The sequence below is a fragment of the Ursus arctos genome, unplaced genomic scaffold (genome assembly GCF_023065955.2).
Source record: "Ursus arctos isolate Adak ecotype North America unplaced genomic scaffold, UrsArc2.0 scaffold_4, whole genome shotgun sequence".
NCBI lineage: Eukaryota > Metazoa > Chordata > Mammalia > Carnivora > Ursidae > Ursus > Ursus arctos.
This window is the reverse complement of record NW_026623056.1, coordinates 21,472,482-21,497,668: the sequence shown is the minus strand read 5'-3', so window position 1 is coordinate 21,497,668 and position 25,187 is coordinate 21,472,482. Positions and strand designations below refer to the sequence as shown.

Here is a 25,187-nt window from a genome sequence, read left to right as displayed (position 1 = left end):
GTCATTGGATTTAGTTTAATCCAGTAGTTTAAAAAATGCTTTCAAATTTTGTTTCAAAACTTTAATAGATTTTTTTTAAGATTTTATTTTATTTGTTTGTCAGAGAGAGAGAGAGAGCACGCACAAGTGCACAAGCAGGGGGAGCGGCAGACAGAGGGAGAAGCAGCCTCCTTGCTGAGCAGCAAGGAGGCGGATGCAGGGCTTGATCCCAGGACCCTGGGATCTTGACCTGAGCCAAAGGCAGATGCTCAACCGCTTGAGCCTCCCAGGGGTCCTGAACACTTAATAGGTCTTTATTTTAAGGATATTCTTTTAATATGTTGTTCAGTTTTTTTAAAATTATTTATTTATTTGGTTTTGTAAAGAAAAAATAACTGAGTTGGCAAACACTTGAGGTAAATTTGGAGACTTTAGCAAATGCTACAAAAATGTCTGGTGTCACCATTATTAAACAAACAAACAAAAAACAAACAAACAAAAATCCCCCAAAAGACAAAAATCCTTACTGCTTCATAAAAGAATATTTAGTTTTTAGCCCATGAATTGTTGGTGTTTAGCCTGACGCACATGCCATACTCTAGTGACTTCCTTTTCCTCCAGCTAGTGTGTTTATGCTGCTAACTAAAACTTGAAAATTCTGCTGTGACCTAGAAACAGGATGTCTTTAGTACCTACTTACTCACTTGTCAGTTGGTAAGAAACCTCATATGGGGTTAAAGATTCTCTAAAGTTGCTATATTGTGAAATTTAAGTAAAGAGGCAAGGCAAAAAAAAACCAAAACAGCACTTAATCAAAATGTAATGCATGATGTTGGATGAATTCCATAAGTTAGGGTGGTGAAAGCAGAGAGAGAATTCCCTGCTTTATTGAATATGTGGATGTTTGAGTAGAAGAGAATGGAAATTACTTATCTTGGGCTAGATGTTTTACCCTGATTGTATAAAAAGACTTCAGAAGCTAGAAAGTGACCCTAAATATTCTATCTCAGAAGTGCAGTGTTCTTTATATTTTTGCACGTGCTTTACAATTTCCTTTCTTGCAAATGTCTTACAAGCTGTCCTACATTTCATATTCAGAATGTTTGAGCTTCATATTTCTCTTACTTCAGAAGACAGGGAACTTCGATATTTTCCCTAAACTATGTTTGGAAATTTTAGAGCTGTTTTCTTGTGTACTATGTGTCTGAATGGAGAGACATCACTAGAGTAAGAATAGGCAAAATGGGGAGAAAGAGAAAGGAATGGAAAAGAGAGAGGAAAAAGACAGGGTACTGACCCATGCTTGTCCTGTTTTTATTTTGAAAGTAAAAGCATTATCTCTTACCTGAGTTACTGCCATGTACTCTTGCCTGTTTCCAAAGATCTGTTCTCCACATAGCAGTCTGGTCATTTTATTTATTTATGTATTTATCTTAATATGTTACTTATTTGAGAGAGAGAGAGAGAGAGAGCCGGGGAAAGGACCGAGGGAGAAGCAGACTCCCCACTGAGCAGGAAGCCCGATGTGGGGTTCAATCCCAGGACGCTGAGATCATGACCTGAGCCGAAGGCAGACGCTTAACCCTATTTATTTATTTTAAAGATTTATTTATTTTATTTTATGTTAGAGAGAGAGCACATGCAAGCGATGGGGGGGGGGCAGAGGGAGAGGGAGAGACAGAATCCCAAGCAGGCTCCGACAGAGGCCAATCCCCTCCCCCTACCCCCCATGCTCTCTCTCTCTAATAAATAAATAAAATCTTTTAAAAAAGAGAGAAGTTCTTCTAGAACCTTTCTGGAAAAAGTTTGCCTAACGGCAGAGATGAAGAAGTTATGCTAGAAAGTGAGTTGAGGCCAAATCCTGGAGGTTTTGAATGTCATAGTACATAGTTCTGGAATCTCTTTTGTGGTCAGTGGATAGCTGCTGAAGGTTTCTAAATAGTCAATGTGTCCTTTTGAAATGCTTCTTTATTACTCGCTATGGAAAACCATTAGTGCGTCAAAAGAATTTCATTCACTCACCAGTGGACAGAGTAACTTGTGAATGTCAGCAGGGTGTTGGTTTAATCAGCATTCATTTCTTTTTTCCATGCAGTATGACTGCCACGTACAGTCCTGCTTCTGGGCTGGCAGGAGAAAATGTTTGCCTTAGTTCTTCACAGCCTGAGATGAAATGACCCAGTGCGTCTTGAAGGCATCTGGCCAGTATTTCTCCTATCTCAGTGGAACAGTTGGCTCCCTCCAAAGTTTGATACCATGTTGCCATCAAATCATTCCCCTTTCCTCAGTTGCTCTTTATTTTGCAATATAGTTTTCTAATGTATAAAGTTACCCTCTCCTGTGGTTTATTTTATTTTGGTCTTCAAGGAAGTCCAGTGAGGAGCTTTTCAGGGCAATTTGCTTTTTGTTTGTTTCAATGAAGTGGTGGGTAGATCCTTCCTTAGCTGAAAACGAGTACTTACAAGGCCTTATAATAATCTCCATCCCGAAATACGGCATTATATGCAGCATACACGTGTTCACCTGGACTTTTCCTACCACTTCATAAGTATATACCTAATTTCTAAAGTAGACTACAAAGATATCAAGATTCCAGTTAAAATAATGGCTTGTTTTACAGACTTGGGCAGCCAATTCCAGTGTCTTGAACTGGCTCAGAATGATTTAAAAGCCATGGCCTGTTCCTGAATAAGTTTTATGGTTTAACCTTAAGTCATGGAATCTTCTTATTATTTATATTGGGGAAGATGATATGATGCTCAGTACTAGGCTGTAAATGGGGGGGGGGGATAAAGGGAAAACATCAAATATGCAAAAAAACCAAAAACAAAACCAAAAACAGACCCTACAACTCTGGTAAAATTTAAGAAAAGGAACCAACTTGTCAACGATGGCTGACAGTTTTCAAGAGCTATTGAAACATATTCTTCATTGAAAATCAGTATCGGAAGCTCTCAGTGTGAATTGGTGACTTCGGAGAGGTGGTTATTAAACTGACATTCTTGTAGTCCGGTGGAGCTTATGAAGCATACTCACACGTAATACACTTTTTGATTTGTGTGTAAAAGATTTACTTATTAGAAGTTCTTTTTTCCTCTTTTTTCAGACATAGCATAGATCTCATCTATAGGCAAAGTAGGTGGAAAACAAACAGAAAGAAGTCATATGGGCCCTATTGTGAGAGAGCTCTACTAGAAAAAAGCGAACATACTCAGGGGGGTGCAAAGTATAGCAGAGTATGATCAGTGCCCATAGAGGAGTAGCGAGAAGATGGTATTGCTGGACTGGACTGGAGCTATGGTGTTGAAAACGGATCTCTTAGAGAGGCAGGATTTAGGCTTGACTTTATGGGATATGTTAGATTTCAACAAGAAAAGGCCAAGGGACAGAGGCTTTCTAGATCAGTGGAAAAGCCTGAGCAAAAGATGAAGGTAAGAAAGTGAAAAACATAAATTTATGTTCTATCCATTTTAACGGCTTGTGCTATAGAACCAGAGTCTATCAGTGCTGATCTGTGTTGTTCATGATTGATAGTTTTACTCTGAAGTGAAGACGGTAGCCTCGTGAATTATGTGTCCAGGGGAGTTACAGATTATACCATCATCATTGTTTTCCTTTTTTAATATTAATTCCAGAGGTAGAATTTAGCGATTCATCAGTTGCATATAATACCCAGTGCCCTCTTTAATGCCCTCACCCAATCATCCCTTCCCTCCACCCATCTCCCCTCCAGCAACCCTCAGTTTTTTCCTAGAGTTCAGTGTCTCTTGTGGTTTGTCTCCCTCTCAATTTTCATCTTATTTTAGTTTTTCCTTCCCTTCCCCTATGTTCATGTTTTAGTTCTTAAATTCCACATGAGTGAAATCATATGGTATTTGTCTTTCTCTGACTGACTTATTTCATTTAGTATAATACCCTCTAGTTCCACCCACATCATTGCAAATGGCAAAATTTCATTCCTTTTGATGGCTGAGTAATATTCCAGTGTGTGTGTGTGAGTGTGTGTGTGCATACATACATATATACACACACACACACTACATCTTCTTTATCCATTCATCTTATACCATCGTTATTTACATCTTTGAAATGAATAGATGATTTATAAATTATATTCTGTTGTTCATTTTTTAGGGATTTTAATGATTTCTGAAGCATGTTCTATATATATTACACAATTAAATCCTTCTGGAATCCTATGCAGTAGATGGTAGTGTGGGGGTTTTATGAGCTTTTTTTTTTTTTTAAATATTTTATTTATTTATTTGACAGAGATAGAGACAGCCAGCGAGAGAGGGAACACAAGCAGGGGGAGTGGGAGAGGAAGAAGCAGGCTCCCAGCACTGCAGGGAGCCTGATGCGGGGCTGGATCCCAGGACTCTGGGATCACGCCCTGAGCGGAAGGCAGAGGCTTAAAGACTAGCCACCCAGGTGCCCCTGAGCTTTTTTCCCCTTAAAGGAGAACTGAGTTATAAGTGTTTAAATGACTTTTTTCAGGTTTACTTGATCAGTAAGGGTAAACACACACCTAATTTAGAACCTATTTTTTGTCCTCTATACCTATATACTCATCACCGTGTAGATGTCCATACAATTCATATTTAGTGAGTGAGAAGTTGAGAAAATGTAAATTAAGAAAGAAACCACATCCAAAAATTAGTGATTTTGACAGCCAAAATCATCCTGGGAGTACAGAATTGAGTTCATAGGTAAAAATGCCAGGGCAAGGTGACAAGGCAAGATTTAATGGAAGGAAGGCCAGTAGCTAAGAGTATGCAAATTCAAGGGGAAAAGAGAAGGTTTTAATATTATTAGACAAAGTTAAGGATCTCAGATCTTAAAATAGGGCAGTTTTTGTTTTCTGTAGTGACGGCTAAGATTATTTATATATCACAAAATGGCGGTAACTGGGGACTTGGGAACTCAGTACTTCTATTTCTCACTAATACCTGAGTGGCAAGACTGTCAAAAACTGACTCCTTTGAATCTGATACGCTGTTCCACGATTTTATGTTTACTTTTTAATAACAATGAGTTTTCATGTCTTCATACTCCAAAATAGGTGAAACATTATTGGGATTTTACCATGAAAAAGATTATTAATATGAATATTCACTTTTCTGATACAGGGCAAACAGATCTGTCTGTAAACATTCTCTATGTCCAAAGCAAAGAGCGAAATGTCTTAAATCGAATAAATTTATTCCATTTTGTTAAAAAAATGCATCATTGCCCTACACGGAGAATAGTGTATTGTGTGGTTTAGGAGATTTTGTGGTGTCTATGTAGTGGTTATTAAAAATTCTTCCTTTTGTGTTAATGAACATCAGAATTGTAAGTCTGGAATCAAATATTTCAATCAAAGGAGTGTGGTAAAGCATTTTGTGTGCTGTATTCAGCATTTCTTATGCACAGGAACAGTTTACTCCTTTTCGTTTTATATTCTTCACATTCTAGAGCCTGATAAATTTGGTGGAGTGGGAGGTAGCCTCATTCCTGCCCTTTGGAAGGCCATAGGTTTGTTTCTACTCCCATCGTCAGGATTAAAGGCAAAAGGAACAAAGAGAAAAGAGAAAGTAAAAGATAAAAATGTCAAAAATATGAATTAGAGGTGGCACAGCCTCGGCAGCTTTGTATTTTGATCAAGCATGAAACGAACAGAACAAGAAAGATTGAGTTTCCCAGAAATGCAGATGGCTCAGAAGAGAGTGGGAAAAGAATGAACTTGGAAGAGAGCACATGTAGCTGTGTTCACCAAGGCCTGAAAACCCACATGTCATTTTAGGAGCCGTGTTTATTAACCTCCCACTGGATAGTATGGAGATGGCGTATAGTAAAGGTGAACCGGAAGCTGGCCTCGCCACTTTGGCCGTTAGCCCTTGGACTACTACTGAGCCAGGTTAGAAGCCTTTGCCTTCATTTTGTCCTCTTTCTTCCTCCGTAGCTTAACCAGCTGGAAAAGGCGGTGGAAGCAGCTCACACATTTTTCATGGCCAACCCTGAGCACATGGAAATGCAGCAGAACATCGAGAATTACAGAACCATGGCGGGCGTCGAAGCACTCCAGTTGGTAGACCTAGAAGCCAGACCACATCTGGTGAGCACCGGGGACCCTTGCCCTAACCAGAAGGAGCTGTCTGTTCCTAAATTTCACCGGACTCAAAGCAGATTCCTGTGAATGGGCATTTGAGGTTGATTCTTGATTTCTAATACAATAACAGTTTTATGCTTTCAGAGTTCTCAGATAAAATATTGTCAATATCAGGGTTGAAAAAATTGAGAGAAGGTGAAAATGCCCTTAGAAAAGCAGTATGATATGGTGAAAAGTAGAACATGATATAAACATCTGTCACCCCCTCTGAACCTCAGGGCTACCTCCACCCCTTTAGTTTTACACACGGGAGTTGAAGCCAGTATGAATTGCTCAGGTCACACATGGTTTCCCAGCTCCCAGTCCGTTGGTTTTCCATTGTACCTGTACTTTTCAAATTTTGCTATTTTAAAGCTATATAATTTTTCACTCAAATGAAAGCTTAATTGAAATCACAAGACGTTGGAAGGGCTTTTTTTTTTTTTAATTGAAGATGTCACTATTCTTGACATGTGACTTCCAAGATGATTGAAGAACAAGATAAGAGAAGATTTTAAATATAAGCCTTTTATTATATTATTTATTATTATTATTATTGTTATTAAATTGGGCCAGGCCTGGAAAATGGGTGTGTCATGGCCACCCACATCCATCTACCCAGACTTTGTTGCATGCCCATACCTCCATTCAGGTGGGGTTAGAAAATACTGTCTTGCATATTTGTGCTCAGGAAGAATATAAAATCGACTGGTGCCACAGCACTCAGCTTGCTCAGTAACTCCATTCTTATTTATAATTCTCTGAAGTCAGGGAAATTACTTTTTATCTCTCAGTAAAACCCTTCATTATTCTTCCATAACACAAGAGCCCAGTGCCCCCCCGCCCAAATGATCCTGAGTCTGCCTGAATCTTGCTATTTAAGTGCCCCATATATATATATATTTGTGCTTCTTTGCAGGAAAGTTACAGTGCAGGAGTTAAACATTATGAGGCTGATGACTTTGAGCTTGCTATCAAGTATTTTGAGCAAGCTCTAAGAGAATATTTCAGTGAAGATACGGAGTGCAGAGCCCTGTGCGAGGGGCCTCAGAGATTTGAAGAATATGAATACTTAGGGTACAAAGCTGGTCTCTATGAAGCCATTGCAGGTAAAGCTTATTTTTTTCCTCTATTTATTTCCTGATTATAGGAAATGCAGTCTGCAGAACTATTCTAACAATACACAAGTATAAACTGTAAAAAAATGAAAGATATACTAACCCATCCTATCTCCTGTAAATAAATCTACCTAGTTTATATTTTGGGACGGTGCTCCCAAACTTTTTCAGATGCATATGTAAATGTTTCGGTATTTATTTATAATTATTATTTCTTTTTTATAAAAATGAGACATGCTGTGAACACTGATTTTGAGCATATTTTTGTTTTTGTTTTATTTTATGCTTAACAATATAGTGTGGACTTCTTCTCATGTAAGTAGTACACGTACATCTACCGTATTGCATTGAATGGTTGTGCGATATTCCAATGTAGGGGGAAAGCTTAATTAATTTGCCCAGCCCCCTTACTGATGAATATTCAGGAAGTTACGGGTTTCCATTTTTATGAACAATGTCGTAGTGAATACTTTTGTATAGTTTTCTTCAGTTACTTAAAAGAGGATTTTATTATCTATGAGAATATAATATGTATTACAGAGTGTCATTTAAAATTGTAGGTAATGTGAATTATACATTAATTGGGGAGAATAGCTAGTTAACCATTTATGATGGGAAGCATATGAAAAACATACAAAAATAAATTCTATTTATGTTAATAATATAGGTGTGAAAATAAAACTGTTGGAAGAAATGCAAGAGGGGCGCCTGGGTGCCTCAGTCGCTAAAGCCTCTGACTAGAGATTTTGGCTCAGAGCTTTATCTCAGCGGGGAGTCCACTTGAGGTTTCCCTCCCTCCCTCCCTCTGCCCCTCCCCCCACCCCTGCATCCACTTGTGTTCACACTCTCTCTTTCTCACTCGCTCTTTAAAATAAATGAATAAATCTTTAAAATAAAAGAAGAAGAAAATGCAAGAGAGTATGTGTATAATGGGAGGAGAGGAAAACCAGTTCTTAGCATGGCAAAAGACAAGAAATATGAAGAAAAAGGTAGACCTTATGTAAGATTTGAAATACAAAAAAATACAATAAATGAAGCCGAATTACAAAGTGACAAGTGGGAAAGTTGCAAAACATTTACAAACAGTTAATATCCATAATATTTAAGCAGAACCTGTAAATTATTATTATTAGTAGTAATTTATTTCTGATTTATTGGCAGTCATAATAATAAACAGCATTTATATAGCAGTTAAGATATACAAGGCATTTTACATATTTATGTATCCTTTAATCCTCTAAACAACTTGTAGGTGGATGGTAGTGTTATCCACCATCTTCTCCTTTTTTTAAATGAGGAATTTATACCTCAAAGCAATGGGATTAAGGTGAAGCTGGGAATCAAATTGATGTTTTTCTCAGTCTAGGGTGCATATTTTAAGGTCTACATAATTGAAAAATGGGCAAAGGATAATCTGTTCAGTACTAAATGTTAGAACACCATATGCACTCAACAGATATTTGTTTAAGTTATAACTATATTAATAAAAAGCAACAATGTTCGACTTCACCTATACCTGTAGAATGGCAAAGTAAGGAAGGGAGTTTGCTCTCCCCAAATGCCGGTGTTTTCAGTCTCCATGAAAAGCACCCCTCACCTAGCAGTTCAAACCAAGTCTCAAAGAGTTATCTTCCAATCCAACATTTCCCTTAATTCCTATTCTCCTTTGATTTGTTACCAAACTCCGATAGGTGCTACCTCCTGAGAGCATGGAAGATTCCTCGGTTCTCTCCACCACTTTTGCTACCAGCCTGGTTCAAATCCACAGTGTATTTTAACAGAGCCACTGTGATAGCCTTCTTGCTGGTCCTTGTGTTCTGATGAGGTTTTACGCTGTAGGCAGACAAAATGGTCTTCTAAAAAAAAATGAACCCCCCCCTCACCTGCCAAAGGCTTCCATTGCATTTGGAGTAAAACCCAAAATCTTTAATAGGACTTTCATGATTGTGCACTTGTGTATATTTTCATCCCTTCTCTTTCTGTCTCTTTGATCCACTCCTGTGGCGTTTCCTGGAAATGACATGTTCATTTCCACTCACAGACTTTGAAAATTGTTGTTTTCTTCTATCACTTGCTTAATGTCCTATCTTCTTAAGTGCTTAATCCTCAGCTCCTAAGTATATTGAATGGCAAAGAGTAGGTGCTTAGTAAATATTTATTAAATGAATGAGTGGAAGGAGAAAAAGAAGGGAAGGAAGGAAGGAAGGAAGGAAGGAAGGAAGGAAGGAAGGAAGGAAGGAAATGACATATCCATCAATCACATTTCAGATGAAAAGGATTCATAATACTCTGTTTTGAAAATGTAGGTCATAGAGGGACAATTAGGAAACATCTTTCAAAATTTAGATTAAGAAGTAGATTGAAAATCAATTTGTTGGGTGACCTATTTGCCACATACTCAATTACCCAAAACCAACTCAATTCATCTAAAATCAGTACCAGTATTTGAATTATTGAGAATTTTTTTTCCCAAAGATTTTGTTTTGCTAGGCCTCTGGCAGAGTAATTTCCCTGCGTTTTTGTGAGCACTGCTCATTTGAATGTCAATTTTATGTGTGTTTCACATTTCAACTATTAAGTATTTCTTTACTCAATCTTTTATTCTGGAATGCTTTTCCTTCATTATAGTTTATTAGCTTGTAGTTGTATAAGGATATGTGCCCTGTCTCCACGCCTCCATCTCCTCTATATCGGCCTCCAAACAGCTTTGGCAGATGTCCTCCATCTGATTTAGGAAAACTGACAGATTCCCACAGAAACATTTAGTGATTTGCTCGAGGTCACCATAGCTTATTGGTTGCTGGAAGAATAGAGATGTCCTAACTCGGGCTCTTAATCTTTAATACAACTATCACCACCATTACCCCCACTTCCAATAAAGAAAATTTTAAAAAAGTCTTGGCTCCTGAAGCTCAGTCAAGTATTATATATTACAGAAACATGACAAGTCTTCTCAAGAATTTGATGCTTACCCAATTTATTAAGAGAAGGAAATTTTAAAAAGTATTCCCACACAAGTGTCTTGGATCTCAAACGTTTTAAAATATAGTAATTGCACAATAACACTTGATATACAAAGGAGACAAGAAATACAACTTATAAAATGTGTTATCCTAACTCTGTAAATTCTTGTCTGGTTCAAAACTGTTCTAGGGGGTGCCTGGGTGGCTCACTCAGTTAAGCATCTGCCTTCAGCTCAGATCATGATCTCAGGGTCCTGGGATTGAACCCTACATCCGGCTCCCTGCTCAGCAAGGAGTCTGCTTTTTCCTCTCCCTCTGTACCTCCCCCTGCTTGTGTTCTCTCTCTCTGTCAAATAAATAAATAAAATCTTTTTTTAAAAAAAACGAAAACCCCCACCAAACTGTTCTAAATTAAAAGTGAAACTGGCTTTTATTTATTTTTTTAATTCTTTTTTTTTATTATGTTCAGTTGGCCACTGTATAGTACATCATTAGTTTTTGAGGTAGTGTTCAGTGATTCATTATTTGCATGTAACACCCAGTGCTCATCATAACATGTGCCCTCCTTAACACCCATCACCCAGCTACCCCCTCCTTTCACCTCCCATCCCCTGAAATCCTCAGTGTGTTTCCCAGGGTCCATAGTCTCTCATGGTTCTTCTCCCTCTCTGATTTCTCCCCCTTCAGATTTCTCTCCCTTCCCCTATGGTCCTCTGTACTGTTCCTTATGTTCCACATATGAGTGAAACCCTATGCTAGTCTGTTAGTCTTTCTCTGCTTGAGTTACTTCACTTAGCATAAGCCCCTCCAGCCCCATCCAAGTCCATGCAAATGGTGGGTATTCATCCTTTCTGATGGCTGAATTAAAATACAAAATGGGGGTGCCTGGATGGCTTAGTCAGTTAAGCATCTGCCTCTGGCTCAGGTCATGATCACTGGGTCCTGGGATCTAGTCCCACGTGGGGCTTCATTGCTCAGCGGGGAGTCTGCTTCTCCCTCTGCCTGCTGCTCCCCCTGCTTGTGCTTTCTCTCTTTCTCTGTCTCTGACAAGTAAATAAATAAAATCTTTAAAAATAATAATAAAATAATAAAATACAGAATAAATTACGAAGCGAGACTATTTGAATTTTAGAGTTAGAAGAACATTAAAAATACAAATGGCTTCTCAATGCAGTTATTTATTACCGGCTGTGCTTGGTGACGCCCTGAAGAATGTCGTTTTGTCACTCTCTTTTCGTTGCTCTTTGTATCTCCTGTTGAAAAACACCTTCATTCAGACTTTGGGTTCTTACTGGGTGTGTTTTCCACTTCTTCCTTTTGCTTGTCATTTGGAATTAGGAGGAGTGTGTGTTAGAAGGTAAAGAGGAATGCCAATGGCCAGCTAACTAGGAGAAAACAGTTGGAGATTGTTTGTCGTTTTTGTAAGAAATAAAACAGCTATTTATTGGCTATTTATATAGCTGTTTATTTCTACATGCTAAACAAATAAGCAGAACTCATTCTTCCCCTCCCATCCTCCAGCTGCAGTTAAGAACCAATGGATTGTAGGGATTCTGTCCGTGGTGCTATGTTGGATTGAGTTAGCCAGGTCCTGCAAAAACTGGCCCATTTGCCTACACACCAGAAGACACACACGCCTTTTCTGTTGTGCTCTTGGGTCCCTCTTCAAGTCACCAAGAGACAAGCCAAACTCTGCCCAACAGAGGACCTTTGAGAGGATGCAGTTTGGTAAATTAAAATGTAATCATGAAGTCAGACGATTTTATCGTCATTCTCAAGAGAGCCTACTCTGCCCAAGCATGAATAAAATCTTCTCTTTCTGGAGAAGACTATCTCCATTTTCATTGTAAAAAAACAAGTTGAGGGGCGCCTGGGTGGCACAGCGGTTAAACGTCTGCCTTCGGCTCAGGGCGTGATCCCGGCGTTACGGGATCGAGCCCCACATCAGGCTCTTCCGCTATGAGCCTGCTTCTTCCTCTCCCGCTCCCCCTGCTTGTGTTCCCTCTCTTGCTGGCTGTCTCTATCTCTGTCGAATAAATAAATAAAATCTTTAAAAAAAAGAAAAAACCAAGTTGGGGCAAAACGTAGGAAGTGTTTGCTTCTCTTGGTCGTTAGCTACTTTCGTTTGCTCAGCTCATGCATGGATGAGCGAGAGCCCAGAGCTAAAGGGAGCGTGACAACCCTACACTTGAGAATCCTCACCTGTTTACAGCGAGAAGGAGGGGGACAAAGAAAGGGGAACAAAGAGAAAGAGGCAGAATGTGTATCTAAATTCTTGAGCTTTCCTCCATATCCCGTTTTACCAGTCCCTATGTGGCAGGATTTCCAGTGTTCAGGGGATGGACTATTTTGTAGCTGGGTGGAATAGATTCCTGATCAATAGATGTAAAATATATATATATATATATATATATATATATATATATATATATATATATAGCTATATATATATAGTTATATATATAGTTATATATAGTTATATAGTTTCTATTTCCCCTTAGGAAAAGTTCTTGAAAATGTTAACAAGGAGAAAAAGCTCCCCATATGCAGGGCAGCCCTTTCTCTCAGCTACTCCTTAGCATAACCAGGATCTGAACTTCTGATCCCGACACTTCGAGCCGCCCAAAGCATCCAAAGGGAGGCCCCGGAGTTCTGAAATAGGAAAGGCATCTACTCAGATGGGCACGGGTGGGCTGAGATGGCCTGCGTCACTTTCAGGAGACGTAGACAAAGGGGAACAGCAGCGGAAAGCGCTGTCTGGAGGAAAGGCCACGGTCACAGGGTTTGGAATCGATCTACTCCTCAGTACTCTCGGGATCACTGACCAGGAGGCCTTGGCAAGACACTTCCTTCCTTTGTGAAGGTTTCTGCTCATGAAGCGAAGATAATAGATGGCTCTAAGGGTGTGTCGGGGTGAGGAATGCCCTGTGTCACTGTGCTCTGACCTTGAAATCTGGATGCTCCAGCCCGCGGAGGGACCCACCCTCACTCTTGTCTTCCAGATCACTACATGCAGGTGCTGGTCTGTCAGCACGAATGCGTGAGGGAACTTGCCACTCGCCCTGGCCGCCTCTCTCCGATTGAGAACTTTCTTCCCCTGCATTATGACTACCTACAGTTTGCCTACTATCGAGGTAAAGCGTGGATCGTCCCGGGAGACCCTTGGGGAAGGGGTGTTGTTCACCATTACAGACATTGAATTTTCCTCTGCATTTCCCACTTTACCACTGAGGCAATGGGGGTTTCTGGGCTTTTTTCTTCCTTTCACATCACTGCAACTCGGGCCAAGGAGAGTAGGTGAAACCACAAGTGGGCAAATGCTGTGATAATATCCTGAATGTTATACTAGACTGACATTTTACATGATTTTTAAATTTAGTTTTTCAACTTAACTTTAAAAGGTCATATATTCAGAGGTTCAAAGACAAAATATTACAAAAGCCTCCCTCTCTTCCTTTTTTTTGCAACCCAGTTTCATGCCCTACAACTCAATGTCCGACTTATGTTTCTTTAAAACACACACACACACACACACAAACACACACACACACACACACACACACAATCCCCAACTTATTCCCCCCTCTTACACACAGAATGTAGCATGTTACATACACTGTTCTTTACGTTGCTTTCTTCACTTAATAACATATATGACTGGGGAGGGGGCGCCTGGGTGGTACGGTTGGTTAAGTATCCAGTCCTTGATTTTGGCTCAGGTCATAATCTCAGGGTCTGAGATCGATCCCCGCATCAGATTCTGTGGTGTTTGTGGAGCCTACTTAAGATTCTCTTTCTCCCTCCCCTCGCTTTCTCTCCAATAATAATAATGATAATAATAATAAAGATAATAATATGTCGGGGGTGCCTGGTTGGCTCAGGCAACTCTTGATCTTAGGGTTGTGGGTTCAAGTCCCATGTTGGGTGTAGAGATTACTTAAAAATAAAATCTTGAAAAGTATTTTTTTAATATGTTGGACCTATGAAATTACCATTTGCTTAGGTCAGTAAAGACCAAATTTTGGCGATTTGTATGGTTTAACCTAATTGTATTGGTACATGGAGATCTTCCTCATTAGTTTTTCTTTATATCCACGTATCATTGTACTATAATTTATTTTATGTGTCTCCTTACTTATGGGGATTGTGTTGTTAGTAACTGTTTGGTATTTCAATCAAGGATCAAATGAGTAATATTTTATGTAAGTTAGTTCATATACACACATGAATATCTATAGAATAAATTTCTAGAAGTACAATTGCTGTGTTGAATCGTTTGTTCATTTAAAATTTTGATGGATGTTGCCAAATTTTCTTCCATATGTAGTACATTTTTCATTGCTCATCAACAGAATATATTGTGAAAATTTTAGATATTTCCCAATCCATTAGGTGAAAATTTTTATCTCAGTAGTTTTAATTTCTATTTATCTAATTGAGAGAGATTGAGCATCTTTCCTTATGATTAAAAGCAATTGATAGAATTGGGATTGCTAAAATCAGTTTTAGATACCATGTTGTCAAACTCAGTACAAAAACAGAATTAGCTCCCAAAATTCTGCTCTGCTTATCTGTATTAAATAATGTAAGTTGTCAACCGACATCTTCAGGCAGAAACTTTAAATAATTGGTACAAAACATCTAGCCCCAAAGCAGACCAAAGATAGTACCTTTTAAACAGCTGAAATCATGTCCTTCCTTTTGTGTGTGGCTATTTTTTTGAAGTGTAATGAACACAGAGTGTTAAATTAGGTTCAGGTGAAGAACATAATGATTCAACAATCCTGTACAGCGCTCAGGGTTCATCACGATAAGTGTAGTCACCGTCTGTCACCAAGCGAAGTTATTAAAGTCTTATTGACTGTATTCCTTATGCTGTACTCTTCCTCTCTGAGATTTTTTATAACTGGAAGTTTGTACTTCTTGATCCCCTTTATTTCCCCCATCCCCTCACCTACCTCCCTTCTGGCAACCATCAGTTTGTTCTCCGTATTTGAGATTCTGGTTTCATGTGTGACTATTTCTGTGTATGCTATTAGGCCTCACCTTATCTTCTGTCTTACTCATGTTTAATGCTGACCTCTCACAGACATGTTGAAATATTTCTTAAAAATCCTCTAGATGGGGGGGGGGCCTGCCTGGGTGTCTCACTCCGTTAAGCCTCTGCTTTCGGCTCAGGTCATGACCCAGGGTCCTGGAATCAAGGCCCGCATGGGGCTTCCTGCTCAGCAGGGAGTCTGCTTCTTCCCCTCTCTCTGCCCGCCACTTTCCCTGCTTGTGCTCTCTCTCCTTCTCTCTCTCTCAAATAAATAAATAAAATCTTAAAAAAAATAAATTTAAAAAAAATCCCCTAAATGGACCTAGCCTGACTTTAATGCTACAACTCCTTGGTCTTTCAGTTGGTGAGTATGTGAAAGCCTTGGAGTGCGCCAAGGCCTACCTTCTCCTCCATCCGGATGATGAGGATGTCCTAGACAATGTGGATTACTATGAGAGTCTCCTGGACGACAGCAGTGACCCAGCATCCATTGAGGCCAGAGAGGTGAGACCAAGGTCCTGAGAAGCAGCTGCGTTCTGCTAGATGCTCTGGGCAGAATTGGTAAAAATGTAGCACCGCTCTTAAAGATATCTAGCCATTGAGTCAAGGTTCTAGAATGCAGTTCTTTTGTACTTTAATTATCAGTGCCAGAAGCATAGTTTTCTCCTACACGAGAGCTTGTGAAAGTCTGTTGAGATGGAGACTTTTCTGGCAGCTGTGAATATTTTTTTTAGCTCATTTGTCACTGTCTATTGAAAAATATTTCTACTTGAACATTTATCATATTTCTTAACTGTTATTTAAATATAAACTTTCATTCATTTTTTTTTCCCTCTAGGATTTGGCAATGTTCGTGAAGCGTCATAAAATGGAATCAGAACTAATAAAATCAGCCGCAGAGGGTCTGGGATTTTCATACACAGAACCGGTAAGAGCAAAGAGAGAAGAGGAAATGTGTTTTAAAAGAATTCTCAGTGAACTTCTTATGTATGATTTTATTTCCCAGCTTGATTTATTGAAGATTCTTTTTTTAATTCCATTTGCCAATTCTATTAATGTATTATTTTTAAAAAAATCTTTTATTATGTTCAGTTAGCCAACATATAGTTTACTGAAGATTCTTATCTCCTGCCTTGTATTAACGAAACCTGCGGAGGTGGGCGTGGGTTTTTACTCAATATATGATAGACATTAAAGGACTTTAATAGATCTCCATATAACTGAGATCCAAAGTCAAAAGCAAATATATTTGGGGGAGAAGGAAGTGTTTGTACCTGATGCATTTGCCTCAGGATTGTTTTATGTCTTAAATTCTGGACACAACATTTTGTATTTCTCTTGCACTTTTTAAAAACTAAAAAGATTTTGTACAGAACAAAATCAGCCTCAGTTGTACTATTCATCATGCTGACTTTTCTCAACTTGTCTGTGTTGACTTTTAGTTGTTCTTTGTATGAAGACATACCTTTTGCCCAGCTAGTACAATGGTATTGATAGATTTCTGTTCTGATTTTTATTTAAGGTGTCATAAGCAATTTCTACATTTTTACAGTTTTTAAAATGATTTTTAACTACATATATAGAATTGATGTGCAATAAATAAACTGTTTTCCTGACACTGAACATTTGATTCGTTTCTGATTTTTTTCTACCATATTTAATGCAAGAAGCATTTTCCCTCTGTATTGAACTATGGCCTTTGAATAAATTACCAGGAATGGGATTATTCTGCCATCAAAGGATATGAGAAGTTTTAAAGTTCTTGAAATTACTTTTCTAAGAGAGTTTTCTGATACCTTCACTGATTCTCGAAATGCATTAAAGTACCAGGTTACTATAAATATCTCAGCAATGAGAAATAACATTAAAAAAATCGTTAGTGTTTTTTTATGTACAAAATGGTATATCATTGTTGTTTTAATTTGTATTCCTTTGATGACCAACAAATATAAACTTTTCATATATTGTCATTAATTACTTTTCCTGTGATTTGAATTATCTGGACATTCCTTTTTTTCATTTATCTGTTAGCTAACTATGTAAGTTCTTTACATGTGTACCTGTCATATTTTTATAAAAAGCACTATTTGTGATATATCCTATTTGTAACATTTTTTCATTTATGTCTTAGTTATGTCATGTTTTTATTGGCATATTTTAAAAATTAAGATAATTTTTAAGTATAATAATTCTAAATGGCATTACTAGTATGCTTATACCCGGCCCTACTTAATAAAAATTTTTTAAATTGTATTCTCCCAGGAGACTTCAGAAAAAGTTACTTTATGATTCTGCACAGATGATTAATCAAGTTGGACTTTTTGTTTGTTTGTTTTATTCACAAAACATAAGGGAGTTGGACTGAATGACGTTTTAAGTGTCTTCCTGACACCAAATTCCAAATCACTTCTTGGACAGAAAATATAAATACTTCAGCTACTCCCATGCTATTTTTAAAAACCCATTTGTGCGTCATGTCGTCTTTGTCAAAATTGCATTGGCAATTTTGCTTTTCTTTTTATTAATTAAAAATATTGTATCTTAATACAGTGTGCAAGTTTCCTAATGTTTTAGGTCTTTTGAGTGTTTTAAATGTATATTTTCTTTCTGTACTTTATGTTTTAGTGACAAAGATACTGAGGTTTTTTTTTTTTTTTAATTTAAAACAGAATTATTGGATCCGATATGGAGGACGACAAGATGAGAATCGGTGAGTTCTTCATTCAGAATACAATCCATTTACTTTTAATGAGAAGAAATACTTAGAGTCATACCTGTTATAAGGACCTTAGCTTTATGAAATAGGCAAAAAGGTACAATTAAATGAGTGTTCCGCACTGGGAAGTAGGAGCTCAGCCTTCTGGTCCCAGTTCTTCCTCTCCGTCTGTGTGCCCTTGAGAGCTTTGTGTTCCTTTCCTGTCTTAGTTTTCCCTCCAAGTAAGGGGTTGGATCAGGTGATCTCTGAAGGTGACACATTCTGTGGATTCTGTTTTTGATTAATAGAATAGAGCTTAGTTTTTCCTTGTTAATGCTGAATTCCCTTACCGCGTTTGAAAACAGGAAGTTCAGAAAGCTTCACTGCAAACTAAATTATGAGGTGTCACTAACTCAGTCAGAAATGAAGAGACCTCATTTTTTTTAAATGGTAGAAGTAAAAAATCAATTTACATGATATGAGCAGTTCGAGGAATCACAGAATGTTGGAGTTAACATGTTTGAGCTGACCTGGTCCGGCCTGTTCACCTTCAAATTCAGAAATTGAGGTTCTGACAAGGCAGAGGACTCTTTGCAAGTGTCACCACAAGGGACTGGTGGATCAGGATCTTCCTATTCCAAATCTTGTGGTCTTTCACTAGACAACAAGGCCGCAATCCCGGGTGGCCTAAAATTATTACAAGAGATCCAAGAGTGGACATGCACAGCTGGATTTGTTCAATCTGTGTATATTGAAAGGATAGCATGCTGTGATCTGTATGTTTGCCACGTTTGAAACTTGTGTCTTCTTTCTTGGAATAGTTGGGAACCTCTATCCAAGGTCATGGTTTATTTCAGTTCAACCATTGTTTGGTGATGCACTCTGTGCTCAAGACAAAAATACAACAGTTTGAGCATTTTAAAGATGCACGTGATAATTTTTTTCTGCTCTTTTGAGACTTAATGTCTAATCTCAAGGGGGTGAAGTTAAGGATACAATTAACTGTAAAAAAAGCTGCTAAGAAGACTACCTGAGTAAGGTGCCCTTTGCCTTTGAACTTCCTTATTCAGTGGGAAATTCCATTCCAACTGTTTTTAATGGGCAGGGTCCCTTCAGGAGTGAACGTGGAAGGGGCAGAAGTTCACGGATTGTCAATGGGGAAAAAGTCATCACCCAAGATAGATCGAGACTTAAGAGAGGGTAAGTATCTGTGCACTTTTACTTAATAGGAGGGAAAGGAAGAGGTGGGAGTTGGCTAGTTGTTATTTAAATTAAGGCAGGGCCCACTTTCTCTGGAAACTAAAGAATAGGACTAAGCTACTATATTTCATAACATTCTGAAAGCAAGGCTTAAAAACAATGTCTCAGATTTGTATATCATCACCTTTGGTTTCCAACGAAAATGCTTCCAAATTTCACTCCCTCATCCGTTTCCCACAGGAATCCTGTGAGCTAGGCGGGGACTGAATGATCAGTTGAGGACCTGGGGCTTGGAGAGGTCATGGGGTCTTCTGTCACCTAGTGAGGGAGTGCTAGCTAGTGCAGACTAGACCGCGCATCAGAGGAACTTGAAGAGACAGTCACATGGCTATTAGATGAGTTCATCTACGGTGCATGAGGCACCTCCATCTGAGCAGGACTCTGAGTGACAAGTAGAAGGGAGGGGAGGGAGCCGTTTTAGTGGATCAAACAGTGAAACAAAGGCACAGAGATGGAGAGAGCAGAACATTATATACCTACATCAGATCAGAATTCATGGAAACATATGTAGAGTGTTGTCAAAAGTAGTTTTTAAATAGAGCTATACATTGTTATCATAATAAATTATTGACGATAGTGGTATTAACTCGGTAGTAATCCTTAACAGTTATTACGGTATCTATATATTTTATAATTTCTCAGGCAAATTAACACACAGTTCATTTGAATACTGGAAGCATCTCATGTGAGACAAGTGCCCCCATTTCACAGGCAAGAAAACTGAGGCTCGTAGAGATACAGTGACGCATCTCATAACTCATAACAGGTCGGGTAGGCATTCAAACCCAGGCTCTTGAATCCAGATCCCACTTTCTCTTACTCACCTGGAGATGGAACATAAAAGTGTCTAGAGATCCAAAATGTACCTTTCCTTGATTAAATAATGGCAAGATAAGAAAATTTTAAAAACCTGCATTGAGAAGTACAGTACTCCTTTCCCCAACAAGAGAGTGCGTCAGCACATTCCTCTAGCTGATTTGAAAACTTCTGGCTCTCTGCAGCTCTCACATTTCCCAGCCCTTTCCTTCCTCAGCTTCCAAGTCAGTTTGAGGCAGTAAACAGGATAAAATGCTCATCTGATCTGACCTGGACCTCAGTTCCTAGCCACAAAGCCCAAGCTGTTCTACAAATGCCAGAGAGTTGCATGGTCAGCCAGAGTTTGTGTTGCTTTTTAAGCTGAGAAATCACCCAGGAAGTACGTGCCAATAAGCCAGCACTTTGCTGTGAAGGTTTGGGAAACTCCAGGATGGTTGCCAAACTTCAAAGCTTTTTTTTTTTCCCCCTGGCTCCCCAGGACCCTGCTGTGCAGTAGTGGACTGGGGGAAGGCTGATACGAAGAGTAGAGCAGGAGACTCTACAGGACGGGGAGAGACCGTGATTGGCTGGGCACCAAAGTCTATTATTTCTGTAGAATTTGCTTAGTTGAATGGGCTGCTGCATCTTAGGATGGTCTCTGGGAAACCACTGGAAAGCCTTCTGTGGAGTCACTAGTGATCTAAATAGTTTCTAAATTAAGAACAGTGGTAGGCAGAGGCAAAGTTCCCAACCAGAAAACGCTTTCCTGTCTTAGTCTGGCTGAAAGCAGATGTCAGGGAGGCAAGAAAGGATGCGTGCTTCACAGAGTAGAATGTAGCCAGCTTTTCTCCTCTTCCACAGAGGGTTTGCCATCTGCCCTGGTTACCCAACAGTAATTAGTAGTACTCACACTGGACAGCTCGAAAGCACTAGGGGAGCGACCCAGACGGACTCCAGTCCCCAGAATATGCATATCGTCACACTAAAAACACCCGTCACTTATCCATTCTCCTTTCAACCACCAGTTTCCAAAGGTCCTGCTCCGTAATCATCCCAGTCAGTAGAGTAGAAATAACATTGAACTTGGAATCAGGAATCCGAGTGTCAAGGATTGGTCAGTCTGATGTGCTGTGGTGTGATGGACACCTGGAGACTTGAGGTCTCTGGGCTCGGTGATCCTCAGCTGGAAAAGAAGACTAGCAACTTTCAGACGAGGAACGGTGTGAAACGTCTTCTGTAGACCTTAAAGGGCTGGGCTCACCCAAGGGCTTGTTGCTTAGCACACCCTGGGGCGACGTGTGTGACGCTGTAATATTTATGGTAAAATGTGGCTTCTTGCCATGTGAGCCACAGGCGGTGAGCACAAAGGAGTATTTTCCTAGACGATCCCTCTGTACTGCAGCTGGAGAGTCAGAGGCCGGCACATACTTTATGAATGAGAGAAGAATTAAGTTGTTTAGCTAAATCTCCTTGAGCTGTGGTTAGGAGTTGGCCGAAGCCATCCCATCAGGCCCCAGGAACCACAACTTATTGGACTACGGTTTTATTTTTATTTTAATGTTTTCCTCTGTCTGGTGTGCTACCAGTCATTTGTAGGCTGGTAGACGTGCGTGTTTCAATGGCAGGGTTTCTTTTTCCTTCTTCTTCTTCTTCTTTTTTTTTATAGCAAAGAACTTTTTTTATAATATTTTTTTATTATATTATGTGAGTCACCATACAGTACATCCCTAGTTTTTGATGTAAAGTTCCATGATTCATTACTTGCGTATAAGACCCAGTGCACCATGCAATACGTGCCCTCCTTACTACCCATCACCGGTCTATCCCCTTCCCTCACCCACCTCCCCTCTGAAGCCCTCAGTTCTTCCTTCTTCTTTTTTTTTTTTTTTTCCCTTTTGGTTAGCGGGTGGGTAGTTGGTTGTTTTTTGTGAAATGCATGAGTGGGAAACCTCTGTATAAAACTCTGTGCTTTTGGGGCTCCTGGGTGGCACAGCGGTTGGGCGTCTGCCTTCGGCTCAGGGCGTGATCCCGGCGTTATGGGATCGAGCCCCACGTCAGGCTCCTCCACTGTGAGCCTGCTTCTTCCTCTCCCACTCCCCCTGCTTGTGTTCCCTCTCTCGCTGGCTGTCTCTATCTCTGTCAAATAAATAAATAAAATCTTTAAAAAAAAAACAAAAACAAACTCTGTGCTCAGTGGTGATAATGTTAAGTACATGAAAGGCAGGTTTCTGGCACAGATTCTCCTGAACCTATGAGCGGGTAGGTAGTTGAGACTCGTGTGGCACTCTGTCCCTTCCCCTGATCTTTGTACGTTCCATGTGGTGTGACTGGAGGAATTGGCAATATCCCCATAGCCCTTTTTAAAATATACTCCTTCATGTTTATTAAGATGCCTCAGTCAGAACTTAACACGATAGACCAGGCATATGTTACTAGAATACTAAATAATCAACGTAGGAATAGCAAATACTTCCATAGAACTGAAGAATGGTAGGCATTTTCCTAAATGTTTCAGTTGTACTGTTAAAGTAGTCTTTTGAAAATAAGGTAAGTATATTTAAAGTTCATATACTCTCAAGAGAGGAAAGGAAAAAATCTGACACAGTACAAACCAACCTGGTTCACTAGACCCTTGGTCTGTCATCCATTTCTGTTTGACTTTTGTATTAGAAAATGCTCTTCAGTGAACCGACAAGTATCTTGCCTTGCTTTGTGAAGGAACATCTCTTTTACCTTTCTAAGTGGGAATGGAATATGCAGTGTACTTTTCCAAATATTTGAGAAACTGCCTCAATTTGGCTATGGATTTTTTTTAAAGGTTTTATTTATTTATTCGACAGAGATAGAGACAGCCAGCGAGAGAGGGAACACAAGCAGGGGGAGTGGGAGTGGAAGAAGCAGGCTCATAGCAGAGGAGCCTGATGTGGGGCTCGATCCCATAACACCTGGATCACGCCCTGAGCCGAAGGCAGACGCTTAACCGCTGTGCCACCCAGGCGCCCCTGGCTATGGATCTTAATCAGCTATGTAAATTAGAGCAACTTTTCCCAAACAACCTGTGTTGTATGTTAAGAGGTCCTGTTGGGGAGAGGATGAGTCTACTGGTTTTTTATTGCTACCAAAAAAACCCCCCAAAATCACAAATGTAGCAGCTTACAATAACATACATTCACTATCCCACAGTTTCTGGGGGTCAGGAATTTGGGGGTAGCTTGGCAGGGTCCCTTGCTTCAGGGTCTGTGACAGGCTTCCCTCAAGTTGTTGATCAGGGCTGCTGTCTCTTCTAAGGCTTGACTGGAGAACTATCTTCTTCCAAGCTCAGATGATAGAATTTGGTTCCTAAAGTCTTAGTGGACAGTGGTCCTCAGTTCCTAGTTGATTGCTGGCTGGAGGAGACCTCATTCTTTGCTGTGTGAGTCTGTCTAATGCAGTGACATACTGCAGTGTAAGCTGAGAGGGCAATAGGCTGAGTCCTCTAGCAAGATGGAAGTTGTAGTCTCATGTCATACAATCACAGAAGTGATATCCCATCCCCTTTGCCATATTCTGTTGTTAGAAGCAAGTTCTGGTCCCCACTCACACTTGAGGAAAGCAAATTGCACAAGTCCATGAATCCCAGGAGGCAGTGATCATTAGGGGGCCATCTTAGAGTCTCTGGGCCATAAGAGAGGAAGGAGGGAGGGAGGGAGGGAGGGAGGGAAGGAAGGAAGGAAGGAAGGAAGGAAGGAAGGAAGGAAGGAAGGAGGAGGGAAGGAAGGAAGGAAGGAAGGAAGGAAGGAAGGAAGGAGGAGGGAAGGAAGGAAGGTTGGCTTTTGTGCTTGATTTAGGGTGAGAACTGCTTCATACTGTATTAATATTCAGGACATTCATAATGCCTGTTCACATACTGAAAGTTCAAGAAGTCCTCTTAAAATCTGTGTAACCTAGTACTTCCCAAACACATTTGATCAAGAAACTCTTTTTTCATCAAAAACTCTCTGCGAAACAAAGGCAGAGAAACACTGAATTGTGTGTGTGTGTGTGTGTGTGTGTGTGTGTGTGTGTGTGTGTGTGTATTTTTTTCTATTCATCCAAAAGATTGGTACTAAAACTATACCTTGTGGTTATATTGCTGGGATTCAAGAAATTCTGTATTTATAGATTTTGATAACAATCTTAAAAATATGAATAAGGGCAACTAGTGGGTCATGTAAATAACCACCTGATAGCAAGTCCCACCATGAGATTTCACCCCATGGTGAGTGAGGTGACTATCCCATTGGCACCAGTTAGTGATACTTCGGTGGGTAAAGACTAACAAGAAATGAATTCGAACAAACTTATAAATAATGTGTCAGGAGCAGATAAAGGTCCAAATTTATCATGGCACACTACGACTTCATAGTAATTTCAGTAGAGAAAAGTAGTAGTGCAATGAGTCATTACACACCAAAAATACTATAAAGAATGCTGGCTCAAAGAATCTGGGCCAGATCAGTGAGTAGAACATTCATGTGGAATGTAGCTTTTCAGTTTCTGCAAAAGAACATTAACCATTTCATTAATATTAACTTGAATTTAGTTAGTTTTATGGTCTTGCTTTTATTTAATCTTATAAATTGCTTTTGGTATTATAGTTATACGAATCTCTAAAGATAAATAAATATGGCACTCATAGTTTTATAATTGCAAGTACGGGAGTAAAATTGTGGTAAAGTAATGTATCGGCACTGCCGCTCCTTAGGGAACTTTTCCTTTAACAGATAACCATGTATTATGAAAGATCGGGAAACACTGTCTCTTTATCTTAATACTCCATGAATTGTGGGCTGTAGTGAATCTTTCATCGTAACGGGACTATTAATAAGCTTGGTGCTGTTCCTTAGTTTCACTAATTCGTTCTTAAAGGACTAGAGGGGACATCAATTTCAGTTGGGTTTCTTCTTCCTTCATGTGTTTTATGCCCGAGTGTTAGTGATCATTGCTTACTGGGGGAAGAAGGGAGCAGCTGAGCTTCCCCCCTTGCCTCCCTCCAGGGAGAACTGTCGTTACTGACAGACACCTGTCAGGTCCCTTAGGAGTCTTATAAAGAGCAGAAAAATTTTTTTCCTTTCTGTTCAGTTTTTTAGTTCAAGCTGGTTGCACTGTTACATCTGAAGCTTTCCTCACCAGCAGGGGCTTTGTCTTTCAGTCCTATCCTCGGTGAGGAAAGAGCCTGGTCAGGTCTAGA

The 25,187-nt window shown here is 39.5% G+C and overlaps 1 protein-coding gene across 1 annotated transcript in view; it reads left to right on the top strand.

Moving 5' to 3' along the window:
• Positions 1-25,187, top strand: part of P3H2 (prolyl 3-hydroxylase 2) — a 155,706-nt gene that overhangs the window by 116,565 nt on the left and 13,954 nt on the right. The window contains exons 2-8 of the mRNA XM_026496551.4: positions 5,924-6,076; positions 7,029-7,218; positions 13,193-13,324; positions 15,590-15,732; positions 16,067-16,156; positions 17,898-17,938; positions 19,029-19,123. Of these exons, the coding sequence (XP_026352336.2) occupies positions 5,924-6,076; positions 7,029-7,218; positions 13,193-13,324; positions 15,590-15,732; positions 16,067-16,156; positions 17,898-17,938; positions 19,029-19,123 (844 nt within the window). The remainder of the gene's footprint in view (positions 1-5,923; positions 6,077-7,028; positions 7,219-13,192; positions 13,325-15,589; positions 15,733-16,066; positions 16,157-17,897; positions 17,939-19,028; positions 19,124-25,187) is intronic.